General features: G+C 43.7%; 1 protein-coding gene across 1 annotated transcript in view; it reads right to left on the bottom strand.

Moving 5' to 3' along the window:
- The window catches only part of snx17 (sorting nexin 17), a 167,933-nt gene that overhangs the window by 21,115 nt on the left and 127,255 nt on the right, over positions 1-19,563 (bottom strand). The window contains exons 19-22 of the mRNA XM_072500579.1: positions 16,983-17,186; positions 14,558-14,680; positions 11,058-11,135; positions 10,086-10,160 (exon numbers count right to left, since the gene is read on the bottom strand). Coding sequence (XP_072356680.1) covers positions 10,086-10,160; positions 11,058-11,135; positions 14,558-14,680; positions 16,983-17,186 — 480 coding nt within the window. The remainder of the gene's footprint in view (positions 1-10,085; positions 10,161-11,057; positions 11,136-14,557; positions 14,681-16,982; positions 17,187-19,563) is intronic.

Raw genomic sequence — 19,563 nt, 5'->3', positions numbered from 1 at the left:
TGGCTGGAAAAGATCAAATACGCGTTAAGGGGTTCAGTGGAGTGTTTCAAGGCAAGGTCCAGGATATTCGTGAGTTTGTGTTTGAGGAGGTAAGGGAGTGGGGATGGTGAAAAAGGGGGTAAATGTGTACAAACTACATAGTCGTGTGTTGGGAAGTGTGTTTCCTGAATCATGTGTTGGAGCTTTTCGTATACATTTGGAATAAAATACATTTTTTAAAAAAGTTAAGATATAGGAGCAGAATTAGGCCATTCGGCACATCGAGTCTGGTCCGCCATTCTATCATGGCTGATATATTCCTCATCTGTTACCTGCAATTCTACAGACCAAGAGCTGGATTGCAAAATCAGCCAGAGCATCTCCTCCCTAGAACACATGACCTAGGAGCAGGACTAGGCAATTTAGCCTCCCGAGCCTAAACACCTTCAATGTGATCATGGCTGATTCCATCCTGGCCTCAACTCCACTCTCCTGCCCGTTCTCCATAACCCTTCAACCCATTACCAATTAAAAATACGTCTAAACTCCTCTTTACATTGACTCACTGTCCCTGCATCCACAGCACGTTAGGTTAGCAAATTCCAGATTCACAACCCTTTGGGAGAAGTACTTTTTCATCAAATCAGTTTTAAATTTGCTACCTCTTATTCCAAGATTATGACCGCTTGTTTTAGAATGCCCCACAAGAGGAAGAATCTGCTTTATATCAACTTTATCCATACCTTTTAGCATCTTGAATACCTCCATTTGATCTCCCCTCATTCTTCTAAACTCTAGCGAATGTAGGCCTAAACTGTTCAATCTCTTCTTATACGATAAACCCATCACCAAAACTGTGCACTTGTATAGTTGCAACGTATCCATGCAATGGTGGTATCCATGGATACCACCATTACACGCGAGACCACCACCCACCAGGTACGCGGTACATACTCGTGCGACTCGGCCAACGTTGTCTACCTCATACGCTGCAGGAAAGCATGTCCCGAAGCGTGGTATATTGGCAAGACCATGCAGACGCTGCGACAACGAATGAACGGACATCGCGCGACAATCACCAGGCCGGAATGTTCCCTTCCAGTCGGGGAACACTTCAGCAGTCTAGGGCATTCAGCCTCTGATCTTCGGATAAGCGTTCTCCAAGGCGGCCTTCGGGACGCGCGACAAGGCAGAATTGCCGAGCAGAAACTTATAGCCAAGTTCCGCACACGAGTGCGGCCTCAACCGGGACCTGGGATTCATGTCGCATTACATTCATCCCCCACCATCTGGTCTAGGCTTGCGAAATCCGACCAACTGTCCTGGCTTGAGACAATTCACACCTCTTTAACCTGGGGTTACCCCTACCTCGGGATCTGTAAACACTTGATTAACTGCAAATGCTCGCATTCAAAGCATTGTCTTGCATCTTTGAATTTGTCTAAAAATGTGTTTCTGGAACACACCTCTTCATTCACCTGATGAAGGAGCAGTGCTCCGAAAGCTAGTGTTTGAAACAAACCTGTTGGACTTCAACCTGGTGTTGTAAAACTTCTTGCTGTTCTTAAATATGAACCAGTCCACTGGCTCTAAGCAGTCACATAAGAGCTCTTCTGATTCCTCAGACCAGCACTACACAACCTTCTTAGCTGGATTCTCCCGCTTGAGTTTCTGCTTGCATGCCGGGAAAAGGAGCACTGTCTTATGGTCTGATTTCGCAAAGTGCGGTCGGGGGACGGAACAGGAGGCGCCCTTGATTTTTGAGTAGCAGTGGTCAAGAGTGTTGTCGCGCCTGGCGGGACAGGAAATGTGCTGGTGGAATCTTGGCAGTACACTCTAGAGGTTGGCCTTGTTGAAGTCTCCAGCCACGATGAACAAGGCCTCCAGATGTTCGGTTTCGTAGTTGTTTATAACAGTGTACAGTTCGTCCAGGGCCTTCCTCACTTCTGCCTGGGGTGGGATGTAGACCGCTGTGATAATGGCTGAAGTGAACTCACGTGGAAAATAGCATGGGTGGCACTTCACGGTCAGGTATTGCAGGCCCGGGGAGCAGTAGGTCGCCAGGGTTGCCACATCCAAGCACCAGGAGGAGTTGATGAAGAGGCAAACCCCTCCACTCTTCGCTTTGCCTGATGCCACGGTGAATTGAGAAGCCTTCAGGTTGTATGGCACAGCGCGGTGAGGCGGGGGTGAGCCATGTCTCTGTGAAACAGAGCACACAGCAGTATGTTTTTCCTTTTTGTTGGTTCCCTCACCACCTGCAGTCCCAGTCTAGCAGCTATGTCCTTTAGGACTCAGCCAGCTCGATGTGCATTGGTCCTACTGACATAGAACATTGAAGTCCCTCACCCAGAGCATATTCTGTGCCCTTTGTGAAGCACTTAGAAAGATAGAGTGGCTTACAGTCAACAGAGAAAATAGGTGAAAAGTTAAGACAATAGATAAGCAGCTGCACACATTTAAGGAGATACTTCAAAACTCTTGAAGATAGATTCCAGAGAGACAGTAATGGAAGGATGTGTAATCCGTGGTTATCTAAAGTTAAGGATGCCATTAAATTCAAAGAAAAGGTGTACAATATTGCGAAGATCAGTGATAAGCCAGAAGATTGGCAAAGTTTTATAAACCAGCAAAGGATGACTAAAAAAATCAAGAGGAAAAACTTAGAATGAGATTGAATTAACAAGAAATATAAAAAGACAGTAAGAGCTTCAACAAGAAGGTAAACAAGAATACCTGAAGTAAACACTGGTCCCCGAGAGGATGAGAATGGAAAATTAATAATTGGAAATAAGGAAATGGCAGACTTCAAACAAATATTTTGTATCTGCCTTCACAGTCGAGGACACAATGTCGAGTTGAAGGTCAGAGAGCAAATGGGAGGGAGAAACAATCACCATCACTGGAAAAAAAGTTATAGCTAAAGTAATGGCACTAAAGGCTTCCAAGTCTTCTGGACCCGACAGTCTACATCCCGGGTCTAAAAGAAAATGGCTGCAGCGGTGGTGGATTCATTGACTGTAATCTTCCAAAATTTGCGAGATGCTGGAACTGTCTCAGCGGATTAGAAAACCAGGAATGTAACATCTCTATCAGCCCAACATCTGTCATCGGAAAAATGTTGAAATTAATTATTAAGAAAAATGATAATAAAATCAGGTTGACTGTGCTTGATTGTATGAAATGTGAATAAATTTATTGGGAGTTTCTGGAGGATGTAACAAGTAGAATGGAAAAACGTAAACCAGTAGATGATGTATTTGGATTTCTAAAGGTCACTTGATAAGGTGCCACATAAAAGTATACAGCACAGGATAAGTACTGGGGGTAACAGACTAGCATGATAGGTGATTAAGAGGCAACAATCAGGATGAATTAGCCATTTTCAGTTGAAGAACAGTAATTAGCGGGTGCCACAGGAATTGGTGCTGGGGCCTCAACTATTCATAATTTATACTGACTTTTTACCTATAAAAGGCACTGAGCGTATTATAATGAACGATACAAAGATAGATAGGAAAGCAAGCTGTGACAAGGATACAAAGAGGCCGCAAAGGAATATAGGTAACTAGTGAGAAGACAAAAATTTGGCAGATGGAACATAACGTGGGAAAATGAGGTTTTCCACTTTGGTGGGAATAGAAAAATCAAAATATTATTTAATTAGAGAAACACTGAAGAATGCCATGGTACAGACAGATCTGGGTGTCCTTGCACGTGAATCACAAAACATTAGGTCCAGCAAGTTTTAGGAAGGCAAATGAATTGGTCTTTATTGCAAGGGGATGGAATATAAAAGTAGGGAAGTCATGTTACAGCTGCACAGGGGTCATTCATGAGATCACACCTGGAATATTGCATGAAGCTTTGTTCTCCTTATTTAAGAATCTCCTTGCATTGAAGGAAGAGAAGACACCCTTACATTGGGTCGAGGGTTACCGTATCAAAATAAGGAGTCACCCATTTAAGATGGAAGATAAGGAAGAATTTCTTCTCTCAAAGGGTCATTAGTCTTTGAAATTTACTACCCAAAGAATAGTGGAGGCTGGGTCATTGAATACATTCAAGGCCAAGTTAGTTAGATAGACTCTTGATCCATGAGGGAGTTAATAGGTTATGGTAGCAGGCAGGAAAGTGGAATTAAAGCCACCCCAGAGGGGCCAAATGGCCTACATCTGCCTCTATTTCTTTCTTTCCCATCAACATGCTCTCCCTCAGAGATATCAGCCGAAAACACAACGCAATTTCATACATATGCTGACAACACAGTTCTCCAACTTACCACCACCTAGACTCCACCATTACTCCCAAATTAACAGGCTGGTTATTTTTATACCCAGTACGGAATGAGCAGAATGGGAAGACTGAAGATACTGCCTTTGGGCCCTGTTGCAAACTGCATTCTCGAATCCTTCTCCTTGATTGTTTGCAATTTTGATGTTGTATTTGACCGAGATGAGTTTCTGACCACATACTTGCCAACATTAAGGCCATCTATTTTTAGCTCTAACATCATCCGTCTCGTTTAAGCTCATCTGCTGCTGAAATCCTCATTCATGCCTTCCAGCTATTTCTTGTTTAGCTTGCCTCATGTGTTCCCAAAAATGGAGTGCTAAATTGAAAAACTCAACAGCATCAATTTTGGCAACAACAAAAAAGCGAAAAGGTTGGTTGAGGTCCTTGCCCTGGACAAAGTGCTGCCTTCCCCTCTGCTCATTGACACAGCAAGTGCTACCTGAAAAATACCTGACTAACATCTGAACCAAAACATCATAAAGCACGCCTCTAGAAATCTTCCTTATAAGAGAACACTGACAGTAACAAAGTGGTTCTGGCAGGAGCAGCTTGTGGATGACTTGCATCTGATTTGCGTTTTCCTTAAGAGCTGGAGAATTGGGCCAACATGTGGCTGCTGCAAGACTCACACCGAAACCTGGTGGCAAACAGTGGCCTGGGCAGTATTGCCCTGTCCACTTAGGCCACCTCAAGAGCAGGGAGGCAGTGGTGTACAGGTATCATCACTGGACTAGTAAACCACAGACTCAGAGTAATGCTCTACAAATCCAGGTTCAAATCCCAGCACTGCAGATGGTGAAATTTGAGTCAATAAGGGCGGCACGGTGGTACAGTGGTTAGCACTGCTGCCTCACAAAGCTGGGACACGGGTTCCATTCCGACCTCAGGTGACTGTCCTGTGTAGAGTTTGCACATTCCTCAAGTGTCTGCGTAGGTTTCCTCCGTTGCTCCGGTTTCCTCCCACAGTCCAAAGATGTGCAGGTTAGGTGGATTAGATATGCTAAATTGTCCGTAGGTGGGGTTACAGGGATAGGGTGGGAGATTGGACCTAGGTTACAGTGCTCTTTCAGAGGGTCGGTGCAGACTCAATGGGCTGAATGGCCTGCTTCTGCACTGTAGGGATTCTACAATTCTATGGTTATGCACCGGAGGACGAGGCCTTCTCTGGGAGTGGGGTGGAGATAACCTGGGGCAATGGCCTGGCTGAGTGAGGAGATTAACAGAAGATCAGGGGGCCTGCTGGAGGGTCACTGAATAAAGAGAGTGGCCCAGCCAGTTATTGGAGGATGGGAATATCATCAGCCTGGGGAACTGGTAACTCAGCATGCACTGTACAGTATTTTACACAAATTCAGGTAGTTGTGAAAGCTGAAAGCATTGAAAGTGAATCTAAATTTTGGATGCTTAGTAACTCACACACAGTAATAATTTATCAACTTGGTTAAATCCAAAGTAGAGGTCATAGCCAATAATGCAATCTGGGAGAGTTCTACATTTTAAAAGCGGTTTTAAATTTACAATGTGTTCTTACAACAAGGATGAAACGGGGATTATTTTTATTCCAACTCACTCTTAGGTGGCATCCGACATCTACCCTCCATAATCTGGAGGTCCCAAAATTTTGCTGCATCCTTACTCGCACAAATTCTATTTGCCACATTCGCCCTTCTCCACTTTGATCTACACTAGCTCCTAGTTAATCAAAGTGCCAACATTAAAATTCTCACCTGGTTTTCAAACCCTCCTATGGATTCGCCCTCCCTACCTCGGGTCTTCTAGCCTCCTTGATATTTGCGTTTCTCTTATTGCTCTTTCCAAGGGCTGGTGCAGACCCGATAGGCTGAATGGCCTCCTTCTGCACTGTAAATTTTATGGTGGCTGTGCCTTTCGCTGCCAAGGTCCTATGGCATTGGAATGGTTTTCCTAAACCTTGTTTATAGATTTACAGACAATTGGCAAGTGTTTAAAGTTTCATAGCATTCAGAATGTATTTGGGAGGATTTGTTCTTGCGTGATGTGAACGTTGCTGCTGGGCCAGCATGTAATGTGACAGACCACAGACCATTTTATCCTTCAGTGGATGTGAACATAAGAACATAAGAACTAGGAACAGGAGTAGGCCACCTGGCCCCTCGAGCCTGCTCCGCCATTCAATGAGATCATGGCTGATCTTTGTGGACTCAGCTCCACTCTCCGGCCCGTACACCATACCCCCGAATCCCTTTATTCTTTAGAAAGGTATCTATCTTTTTCTTAAAAATGTTTAAAGAAGGAGCCTCAACTGCTTCACTGGGCAAGGAATTCCAGAGATTCACAACCCTTTGGGTGAAGAAGTTCCTCCTAAACTCGGTCCTAAATCTACTTCCCCTTATTTTGAGGCTATGCCCCCTAGTTCTGCTTTCCCCGACCAATGGAAACAACCTGTCCGCATCTATCCTATCTATTCCCTTCATAATTTTATATGTTTCAATAAGATCCCCCCACATCCTTCTAAACTCCAATGAGTACAGTCCCAGTCTACTCAACCTCTCGTCATAAACTAATCCCCTCAACTCTGGGATCAACCTAGTGAATCTCCTCTGCACTCCCTCCAGTGCCACTATGTCCTTTGTCAGGTAAGGAGACCAAAACTGAACACAATACTCCAGATGCGGCCTCACCAACACCTTATACAATTGCAGCATAACCTCCCTAGTCTTGAACTCCATTCCTCTAGCAATGAAAGACAAAACTCGATAGCCTTCTTAATCACCTGTTGCACCTGCACACCAACTTTTTGCGACTCGTGCACCATCACACCCAGGCCCCTCTGCACAGCAGCATGTTTTAACATCTTACCGTTTAAATAATAATCCATTCTGCTGTTATTCCTCCCAAAATGGATAGCCTCACACTTGGCAACATTGAATTCCATCTGCCAGACCCTAGCCCATTCACCTAACCTATCCAAATCCTTCTGCAGACTTCCGGTATCCCCTGCACTTTTTGCTTTACCACTCATCTTAGTGTTGTCTGCAAACTTTGCCACATTGCACTTGGTCCCCAACTCCAAATCATCTATGTAAATTGTGAACAACTGCGGGCCCAACACTGATCCTTGAGGGACCCCACTACTTACAGGTTGCCAACCAGAGAAACACCTATTTATCCCCACTCTCTGCTTTCTGTTAGTTAACCAATTCTCTACCCATGCTACCACTTTACCCTCAATGCCATGCATCTTTAGTTTATGCAGCAACCTTGTGTGGCACCTTGTCAAAAGCTTTCTGGAAATCCAGATATACCACATCCATTGGCTCCCCGTTATCTACTGCACTGGTAACGTCCTCAAAAAATTCTACCAAATTAGTCAGACACGACCTACCCTTTATGAACCCATGCTGCGTCTGCCCAATGGGACAATTTCCCTCCAGGTGCCCGCTATTTCCTCCTTAATGATAGATTCCAACATTTTCCCTACAACCAAAGTTAAGCTTACCGGCCTATAATTACCCGCTTTCTGCCGACCTCCTTTTTTAAACAGTGGTGTCACGTTTGCTACTTTCCAATCCTCTGGGACCACCCCAGAGTCTAGTGAATTTTGATAAATTATCACTGGTGCGTTTACAATTTCCCTAGCCATCTCTTTTAACACTCTGGGATGCATCCCATCAGGGCCAGGAGACTGGTCTACCTTTAGCCCCATTAGCTTGCCCAATACTGCCTCCTTAGTGATTACAATCATCTCAAGGTCCTCACCTATCATATCTTTATTTCCATCAGTCACTGGCATGTTATTTGTGTCTTCCACTGTGAAGACTGACCCAAAAAACCTGTTCAGCTCCTCAGCCATTTCCCCGTCTCCTATTATTAAATCTCCCTTCTCATCTTCCAAAGGACCAATATTTACCTTAGCCATTCTTTTTTGTCTTATACTTTTACTATCTGCTTTTATGTTCTGAGCAAGTTTACTTTCATAGTCTACCTTACTCTTCTTTATAGCTTTTTTAGTAGCTTTCTGTTGTCCCCTAAAGACTTCCCAGTCCTCTAGTCTCCCACTAATTTTTGCCACTTTGTATGTTTTTTCCTTCAATTTGATACTCTCACTCACCTCCTTAGATATCCACGGTCGATTTTTCCCCTTTCTACCGTCTTTCTTTTTTGTCGGTATGAACACTTTGAAAGATCGCTCGGAAGGTTCTCCACTGTTCCTCAACTGCTTCACCATGAAGTCTTTGCTCCCAGTCTACCTTAGCTAGTTCTTCTCTCATCCCATTGTAATCGCCTTTGTTTAAGCACAAGACACAAGTGTTTGATTTTACCTTGTCATCCTCCAACTGTATTTTAAATTCCACCATATTGTGGTCGCTCCTTCCAAGAGGATCCCGAACTAGGAGATCATTAATCAATCCTGCCTCATTACACAGGACCAGATCTAGGACCGCTTGTTCCCTTGTAGGTTCCATTACATACTGTTCCAGGAAATTATCCCGGACACATTCTATAAACTCCTCCTCAAGGCTGCCTTTACCAACCTGGTTAAACCAATCGACATGCAGATTAAAATCTCCCATGATAACCGCTGTACCATTTCTACATGCCTCCGTTATTTCTTTGCTTATTGCCTGCCCTACCATCCTGTTACTATTTGGTGGCCTATAGACTATTTGGTGGCCTACAGACTACTCCTATCAGTGACCTTTTCGCCTTACTATTCCTGATTTCCACCCAAATTGATTCAACCTTATCCTCCATAGCACCAATATCATCCCTTACTATTGCCCGGATGCCATCCTTAAACAACAAAGCTACACCACCGCCCTTACCGTCCATTCTATCCTTTCGTACAGTCAGACACCCTTGGATATTTAACTCCCAGTCGTGACCATCTTTTAACCATGTTTCAGTAATGGCCACCAAATCATAGTCATTCACGATGATTTGCGTCATCAACTCATTCACCTTATTCCGTATACTACGAGCATTCAGGTAAAGTACACTTATGCTGTTTTTTATGTCTTTGTTATGAATCCTAACACCTTGATCAGTAACTTTTCGCAAATTATTTTTCCTCTTACCCTTTCTCCTAATTTTCCTGGTCTTTGAACCCATATCTCTACATAATAACCTGTCACGTAACCTGCTGCCTTGCTCTCCATTAACCATTATACTGTCCATAGCTTTACCCTTCCCTTCCCCCCAACTTGCTAGTTTAAAGTCCTTGTGACCAATGCTAGTTCAAAGTCCTTGTGACCAATCTATTTATCCTATTCACTAGAACACTGGTCCCAGAATGGTTCAGGTGAAGACCGTCCCAATGGTACAGGTCCCTCCTGCCCCAGTACTGATGCCAATGCCCCATGAAATGGAATCCCTCTTTCCCGCACCACCCCTTTAGCCACGTGTTAACTTCCCTAATTTTCTCAACCCTATGCCAATTGGCACGTGGCTCGGGTAGTAGTCCAGAGATTATAACCCTGGAGGACCTGTTCTTTAATTTAGTCCCTAGTGTTTGATAATCCCCAAACAGGTCTTCTTTCCTAGTCTTACCTATGTTGTTAGTCCCAACGTGGACCACAACAACTGGATCCTCCCCCTCCCTCTCCAAAATCCTTTCAAGCCGATCAGAGATGTCCCTCACCCTGGCACCGGGCAGGCAACATACTATGCGGGACTCTTTTTGCTTTTTGTCTTTTTGCTCCCCCCTCTTGAATGGCTTCCTGTACCACAGTGCAGTGGTCAGTCAACGCATCCCCCCAGTGGTAACCAAACCACTGGTTTTACCCATCTTACTCGAGAGGAAACCAAATTGCAAGGTAAAATGTTCTAACCAGAAGTGGAGGGGATTTCACAGCTTGCTGGCTGTCTGACCGACGTAACCCACCATTCATACGCTTCTTCAGCATCTACAGGTTGAAGGAAAAAATAAATTAGAAATGCAAATTGCCTGTTCATTCTGATGGAACACTTGTCTGGATTGGTGGAGCTGCAAACAGAGTAAGTAACTCACTGATTGGATTGGCACCCCTAGAAAACCTGAGCATCCGGAGGAAGTCCACAGAGACGGGGGGGGGGGAGAAAGAGGGAAGAACGTGCAAACTTCACACACTCACCAAAGGCCGGAACTGAACCGGGTCTTGGGTGCTGTGAGGCAGTAGTGCTGGCCATTGTTCCACTGTCTATTCCCTCTACCGATCTACAGGATAAGCTGATTGACTCACTATGGTTTCTTTAACACTATTTCCCAAACATGTAAGAACAAGTGCAGCAGGTGCATGGAGACACTATGACCTTCAAGTCGCACATCATTCCTTCCTCATTGCTGGGCCAAATCAGAAAACTCCATCCAACAGCTTTGCAAGAGCACCTTCATCATACAAGATGCTGTGGTTCAAGAGGTTCTACCACCACCTTCTTAAAGGCAACTGAGTAATATATCCCAAGAACAAATTAAAAATTTCAAACACACTTCACTGAACGTTGATACATCAGCACTGCAACATGTGTTTTTAAAGTATTATGGTACTTACTACTAGAGTCAATTTTTGTCCGATAATGCTCCTGTTAAGTGCTGTGGGAAATATTGGCCGAGTTAAAAACACTATATAATTGCAAGTTCTTGGTGCTGGTGCAGGTTAATATTCACAATATTCAAATTACCTCAGGACAAAAATAAAGGTACGCATTTTTTCCATCATTGCATGGATCACAACATCCTACACCTGGAGGGTGGGATAGATTATTGCTTAAAATTCAGACAAGTCCCTGACCTAACAAATTTAAAACTAAAAAAGTTAATTCACCTTCTTTAAGTTGCCACCTGATTTCTTCACCATTAGCTCATCCACCATTGCTTGTAAAGATATACTCATCATTATTGCCTAATTGGAAAAAAAAATACCAGTCAGAACAAATCTCAGCCTTTCAGCATATTAAATTTTCGTTATATCAATGCATATCTGGCACATTGTTGCATCTGACATTTGGTGTTTCAGACAGAATCATACATTGATAGCATTAAGTGCTATACCATAAACTTCAATTTAATGCTATCACAAGAATTTGAGCTCAGCCATGTTACGCCTGACTATGCAGAGCAGACTGCAGATGGCACTCGGCAGGGGCTGAAAACAATAAAATTCCGGTGAACAATTGCCTCTAAATTTTTCTGCATAAATAGCAAATGCAAGTCAGCATTAGCAGAGGCCTCCATTTTTTAATAAAAATCTTTTTATTAGGGTTTTTCTTTCTATACAAAGCAAAGATGAACATGAACATACACCAAAACTATATACACCAGTTACAATTTAGGTTTCTCAGCAAGTGCTGGGTTTTAGCTAGGTCCCTTCCCTATGCCTCTCCCCTTCCTGTTACCTGGCGTGCTTTCTTTGCTCATTGGGTCTTCCAAACTGGCCCTGTTGCGGGTGGCATGGTGCTACGTTTACTGTTTCGTGTTACGTATGGCTGGGTTCTGTGCTTCTTTGTTCTCGCCCTTCCTCCTTCCCCCCCCCTGCTCCCTGCACACCCTCGTTTTTTCGTTTGTGCTGGTGGTTCTTCTGTGAATCCCTCCGTCCTCTGGTTTATTGGCTACAAACAGGTCTTGGAACAGATTGGTGAATGGCTCCCACGTCATGTGGAAGGCCTCTTCAGACTCCCGGATAGTGCTGATCTCCAGCCAAGCAGGATTCTCTGGCAGGCAAAGGCAAGAGTGTCGGCCCTCCTCCCCTTAAAGAGTTCTGGCTGTTCTGATACCCCGAAGACTGTCACTCTCGGGCATGGCTCCACACACATTGGTCCAGAACCTGACAAGTCTGGGGTATGACCAGAACATATGGCCGTGGTTGGCCAGGCCTCCTTGGCACCGTTCACATTTGTCCTCTACCTCCGGGATGAACCCACTCATTTAGTTAAGTGAGCTGTGTGTACCACTTTCTGCTGCTTTAGGCTTAACCTCGTGCAAGTGGAGGTGTTGACCATGTGCAGTGCTTCATTCCAGAGCCCCACCCTATTTCAAACCCACTTCTCATCCAGTGGTGAGCATGCCCTGCACAGTAGTCGCCCATACAGGTCCCCACAATTTCCCCACCTCTGCAGGTCCCTTTTAATTTCCTCCACCAGGCTGGTCAGGTTTCACTTCTCCCTGCCCTGGAATGTGACCCAGAGTTTAGCCGGGTACAGCACCCCAAAGTTGCCTTGTTTACTTCAAAGAAAATGGTCAACTATCACTATTCTAACAAATGAGCTATTCTGAAATTGTCACCTGGCAGAACTAGGGTATTGCTGAAAAGAGAGAGGCATGAAGCACTGTGAATGGCAAAGGCGCAGAATGTACTCTGGATTGACTTCGATATCCTTCACCAAGGGTGGCTCTGTCGCACCAGTTACCTCAGTGTTAAAAGACAACTGCTAGACTTTGTCTGTGGCAGGTAGTGAGGGAACCAAGAGAGAAAAACACACCTGACGTCATCTTCACTAACCTGCCTGCCGCTGATGCACCTCCCCATGACTGTACTGATAGGAGTGACCACTGCACAGTCCTTATGGAGACAAGTCCATTGAGGATACCCTTCATGGTGTTCTGTAGCACTACCACCATGTTAAATAGAATAGATTTCAACCAGATCTAGCAACTCAAGACTGGGCAATCATGAGGCGCAGTGGGCCATCAGCAGAATTATGCAACCACAATCCGTAACCTACGAGCCCAGCATATCCCCCCACTCTACTAATTCCAAGCCAGGGTATCAATCCTGGTTAGAGTGCAGGAGGGCATGTAGAGCAGCACTAGGCGTACCGCAAAATGAGGCGTCAGCCAGGTGAAGCTACAACACAGGACTACTTGCAAGACAAATAACATAAGCAGCATGCGACAGAGCTAAGCAATTGTACACCCTAAGCTCTGCAGTCGTGCTACATCCAGTCAAGAATGGTGGTGTACAATTATACAACTCAACCGGAGGGGAAAAGCTCCACAAATATCCCCATTCTCAATGATTCTCAGCATATCAGTGCAAAAGATAAGGTTGAAGCATTTGCAATAATCTTCAGCCAGAAGTGCCAATTGAATGATCCAACTTGGCCTCCTCCCGAAATCCACAGCATCACAGATGTCAGTCTTCAGCCAATTCGATTCATTCCATGTGTTATCAAGAAATTGCTAAAGGCATTGGATACTGTAAAGGTTGTGGGCCCTGACCATATTCCAGCAACTGTCGGGACCGTAGCCAAGCTGTTCTAGTACAGCTACAACACTGGCATCTAACCTGCAATGTGGGAGCAGAAAGCAGGACAAATCAAACCCAGTCAAGTAACACCACATCAGTCTACTCTGGATCATGAGTAAAGTAATGGAAGAGGTCATCAACATTGCTATCAAATGGCAGTCGCTGAGCAATAACCTGCACAGACGCTCAGGTTGGATTCTGCCAGATGAGAGAATAGTTTTGCTGAAGTATTTAGTGGAGAGAGAGAGCGTCACGATTGACAAGAAACTAGACTAGCCAACATTCAAGAAGTTTGACACCATTCAGGACAAAGCAGCCCGTGTGATTGGCACTCCATCCACAAACACTTACTCTCTCACCAGTGATGCACAGTGGCAGCAGTGGGTATCATCTACAAGATGCAGTGGAAAAACCCATGAGACAGCACCTTCCAAATTCACAACCACTACTTTCTAAAAAGACAAGGACAGCAGACATGGGAACACCCCTAAGCAATTTATCATCCCGACTTAGAAATATATTGCTGTTCCTTCATTATTGTTGCGTCAAAATCCTGGAATTCCCTCCCCAACGGCACTGTTGGTGTACGGACACCACATGAACAACAGCAGTTCGAGGCAGCAGCCCACCACCACATTCTCAAGGGCAATTAGGGATGAACAATAAATGCTGTCCGAGCTAGCGACGCCCATATCCCAAGAATGAATTTTTAAAACAGCATTCTAATTATGACAATTGAGAAGCTCACTTAATTTTAACTTCTGGGCAAACACAAGGAAAATATTTGATTTGATTTATTGTCACATGTACCAAAGTACAGTGAAAAGTTCTATTCACCACATCCTATGCTGCTCTTGCTTATGTATTTGCTTTGTTTGGCCCTTTGTCCGCACTGTACCCAATCAATGTTTGTCGATGTACCATTTGTCAATGTACTCTGTCGATTATTCTTTTTTGTCTACTATGTACATACTGCGTACGTTCCCTTGGCCACAGAAAAATACTTTTCACTGTACTTTGGTACATGTGACAATAAATCAAATCAAATTGTGTTGTTCTGAATCGAACACATGCCTCACCTGAGGGCTGGAAATGGTCACCCACTGGAGTCGGTCTTTGCTCATCAAATACTCAAAAGCCAATTCCAGTTTTGTCTCGGTCTTTACTGGACTATTTGCTGTGCCATTCACTATTGGAACTTGCTAGCATTTAAAAACAAAAATAATCACAATTAAAAATCTGAATAGTTTAAAACAAATCTCAATTTAGTTCAAAATTGTATGAAGCATCTAACTATGTAGCAATTTAATTCATGGCAATCTGAACATGACTGCTTTTAATTTGAACAGTTCTTATTCAAGTCAATGCTTTGTGAATAAAGAATTGCATCATACTGTTGCAGATTCAGAATAATCAATTCTTCTGGCTAAAGTAGTGTATGGGTTTAAGCAGTAGAAAATACAGCTAGTAACAAAGATTCATCACAAAGAATCAAAAGATATGCCTACATTAAATCATAGAATTTACAGTGTAGGTGGCCATTCGGCCCATCGAGTCTGCACCGGTCCTTACAAAGAGCACCATACGGAAGCCCACGTATCTACCCTATCCCCGTAACCCAGTAACCCCCACTTAACATTTTTTGGACATTAAGGGCAATTTAGCATGGCCAATCCACCTAGCCCGCACATCCTTGGACTGAGATACTGATTCTGGAAGAAAAAATATAGGAGAATACTTTCAACCAACTATTGATAAAAATCTTACACTGCCATCGATGCCAAAACAAGCAATTTTACAGTGAAGCAGTGTTCCTTCAAACCCAAGAGGAGAAATGAAGGATAACCTAAAAAGATGAAAGCGAATTTTAAGTTGGGGGATTAACATCAGGGGCTGGTTTAGCATAGTGGGCTAAATAGCTGGCTTGCAATGCAGAAAATGCCAGCAGCGCAGGTTCAATTCTTGTACCGGTCTCCCCGAACAGGTGCCGGAATGTGGCGACCAGGGGCTTTTCACAGTAACTTCATTGAAGCCTACTTGTGACAATAAGCTATTATTATTACCATCAGGAAGAACCCACTGTCATTCTTTATTCAATCACCCAACGCCATGGAATTGGTGTCTATTGAAACCTGGAAAGAAATATTTTCAAATGTATTCACCATGCAAAAATCATGGCTCCAATGCATCTGCCCTGCTGTGGAGCAGGCAATAGGATAATGCTGTGTATCTGTGTAAATGGAGGAATGCACTCAATTTTGGATTGCTGCTTGGTTGTGCTGCTCATCATGCTCCAAGAAGGAGTCGGTGACCGGTGCAGGCTTGATGGGCCAAATAGCCTCTTTCTGCACGGTAAATTCTATGAATCTATGAAGGATCCTGCTATCAGATGCCCAATAGTGATGTTTGAAACTCTGACACATCAGTAACTAATTAGTGACCGTCCTCTTCGACAGTGGGGAAGGAGGGGGGGGGGGAAAGCAAAAAAGCAAAGATGTATCTTGATGGTCAAGATGGCTTCAAGATGACATAGCCAGCATTAGAAACAAGTTTGTGGTAGACCTAGTAGTTTGTTGCTTGAGCCAGACTAGGTGTTCAGGGAACTGTTTTCATTGCGGAGGATGAGACATGTTGGCAATGCCTTGCGCATTGCCACCCTTAGCTGCCCTAAGTGGAGTGGGCCACTTCCTTGACATCGTAATTGTACAGAGGAATGGCTTGCTAGGCGACCTCAGGACATTATTAAGAGTCAATTGCATAATGGGGTCAGAAGGGTAGGAGCTTTCTTCCCTTAAGTACTTCAGAAAACCAATTAAGTTTTAAATCAAGCAATTTTGATGATAGTAAAGCTAAATTTGTCACAAGGAATTGAACGCTCAACAAGTATCATAACCACACTTAAAATATTAGATTAGAATATTGTGCCCAATAACAAAATTTTAAGACGCAGGCATGGCACTGAAGCGGAGGTAATCAATTCTATGGATTTTAATGGAGGGATAAATGTTGGCCAGGTCTCCAGGAACAACCCTGCTCTTGTTAAAAATCACACACTGGGACTTTTTAGTCCACCTGAAAAGGCGGATAAGATTCCAAAAGTAACATCTTATCTAAAAGTCTCCACCTTAAACAGGACTCCTTCGGTACTATAATCTAAATATCGGTCTTCAAGGCGATATGCTCTAGAGTTGGGCTTGAATACTCAATTTTCTGACAAAAGAGGCAGTGCTACTATTGAGCTAAAGCGGTCACAAGATTTTAAGAAAATCAGCACTGAGTGCTGAATAAAATTATAATCCTCCTTGGGAGGATTACACAATCTGTAATGTTTCTGGAATAAGCACAAATGAAACAATGCTGCATTTCAAGCAACCTTAAATTGAACGGTTAGAGGAAAGAGTCTAGCTTCCAATTTTTTCAAACAAGTGGAGAGCTTCCTGCAGCAAGCTTTCCTATAATAACGGGACAGTAAAATGCTTTAAAAAACCTTCCTGTAATACTTACGGAGGAAGTAACACGCCAGCATCTCATGCGTGTGACCTTGAAACTACCTTCTTTGATTTGGTCATTGGGCAATTTGACGTGAAAATTCAGTTCATTGTTACCAGCACTGACTATTACATGACAACCTTTCTCTGGGAAATCAGTGATGCAAGGGTCAAACTTGATATATCCATAATACTTCAGCGTTTGAGCCAGGCTGATAAACTGCATAGAAACACAACAATTTACATCTTCACAGCTGTGTCCTTTAAGGGTGACAAAATACTTTGTTGATAAGATAAAACTATGCACATAAAAAAAAACCATACAAACGCAAACGTACAAACACAAGTGTCTTGCTTTCTTTAATTAGGAAAGCAGGATAGTACACAACATGGTGACCACATTCATTTCTACATATGAAAAGAAAAACTATTTGCATGATGCCTTTCATGGCACGAGGATTTCCCAAAGCATTCTCTAGCTAATGAAGTATTTTGAAGTGTAGTTACTGTGCTAATAATATAGCAGGCCATTTGTGTACATCAAGGTTTGACAAACAGTAAACAAATAAATACCATGTTAATTATTTGGAAAAGGGGACAACTTTAAAAAAAGGATTTGTGAAATATTAAGTCCTCACCTCAAGGGGGTTTCAATATGGAGAGGTGGAAGTTATGCTGCAGTTATATAAAGCTCTGGTTGCATTGCCTCTGGAGCACTGCATTCAGTTCAAATCATTACACTCAAGGAAGGAGATATTGGCTTTGGTGGGGTGAAGCACAAATTCACCATAATTATACTGGGGCTAAATTAATTCCATTTTGAAGACAGGTTGTACAGATTGGTTGACGATTGTCTTGAATATAGAAGATTACAGAGTGGTCTAATTGAGATGTTTAAATAACCAAAGCATTCGATAAGGTAGTCTGACAGTATATACTTCCTCTGGTGAGAGTGTCCAGAAAAGTGGTATCATCTTAAAGTTATGATGTGGAGATGCTGGCGTTGGACTGGGGTGGGCACAGTAAGAAGTCTGACAACACCAGGTTAAAGTTCAACAGATTTGTTTTGAATCACTGGCTTTCAGAGCACAGCTCCTTCATCTGGTGAGTGAAGGAGGTGGGTTCCGCAAACACATATATAGACAAAGTCAATGATGCAAGATGATGCTTTGAATGTGAGTCTTTGCAGGTCCAGACAGAGCGATGGATAATCAGAGTGTGAATTGTCTCAAGCCAGGACAGTTGATGGATTTTGTAAGCCCAGGCCAGATGGTGGGAGGTGAATGTAATGGGACATGAATCAGAGGTCCCGGTTGAGGCCGTACTCATTCCCTTGCTCGGATTTTAAAGGTAGAGCAAGGGAATATGGAACGTAGTAGGAACATCAGACTTAGGAGTAGACCATTCTGCTCTTCCATTCAGCCATGGCTGATCTGGTCGTGGTGTACCCCAACTCCCTGCATAACCCTAGACTCCCTTTACAATCGAAATCTATGCAACTCAGCCTTGAATAGGTTCAATGACCCAGCTTCTACTCATTTCTGGGGAGGGGAAATCCACATACTAACTCATGAAAAAAAACCTCGTCCCCAGGTTCTAACTTCTCCCACAAGAGGATCCACCCTATTAAGACCTCACATGTTTCAATATCATTCCATATTCTTCAAAACTCCAATGGGTATAGGCCCTACCCGATCAATCATTCACCAATTATATTGAAGGAGACCAAAACTATACACAGTATTCCAAATGTGGCCTCACCAATGTGGCCCTGTTCAGCTTAAGTAAAACTTCCCTATGTTGTATGGTGAACACAGCCCAGTCCATCACAGGAACCCGCCTCCCATCCATTGACTCTATCCACACCTGCCGCTGCCTTTGGCTTATTCTCTCTTCCATCAGGCAGGCGATCCAAAAGTTTGAGAGCATGCACAAACAGGTTCAAAAACAGCTTCTGCCCCGCTTTTACTAGATTCCTGAATGACCCTCTTATGGACTGAACTGATCTCTTCAAGCATCTTCTCTACGGAGTAGTATAACACTCCGGAGGCTTCACCCGATATCTATGTCTATGTATTTACATTGCATCTCCATCACATGTCCTAGGCTTTTTGTCAGCATCAACGGGGGCTGGTTTAGCAGTGGACTAAACAGCTGGCTTGTAATGCAGAACAAGGCCAGCAGCGTGGGCTCAATTCCTGTACCGGCCTCCCCGAACAGGTGCCGGAATGTGACGACTAGGGGCTTTTCACAGAAACCCGTGAAGCCTACTTGCGACAATAAGCAATTATTATTATTATTATTATTATTAAGGTGGCTGAGGTGGAGATGGTTAGCAGTTTCAAATTCCGAGGGATACACATCTCCAAAATTCTGTCCTGGTCCACCCACGTCGACGCTACCACCAAGAAAGCACAACAGCACCTATACTTGCTCAGGAAACTAAGGAAATTCAGCATGTCCATATTAACTCTTACCAGCTTTTACAGATGCACCATAGAAAGCATCCCATCTGGCTGCATCACAGCCTGGCATGGCAATTGACCGCAAGAAACTTCAGAGAGTCGTGAGCACAGCCCAGTCCAGCACATGAACCT

The sequence above is a fragment of the Scyliorhinus torazame genome, chromosome 4 (assembly GCF_047496885.1).
Source record: "Scyliorhinus torazame isolate Kashiwa2021f chromosome 4, sScyTor2.1, whole genome shotgun sequence".
NCBI classification, from domain to species: domain Eukaryota; kingdom Metazoa; phylum Chordata; class Chondrichthyes; order Carcharhiniformes; family Scyliorhinidae; genus Scyliorhinus; species Scyliorhinus torazame.
The sequence above is the reverse complement of the archived record's forward strand: the minus strand, read 5'-3'. Positions and strand labels throughout refer to the sequence as shown.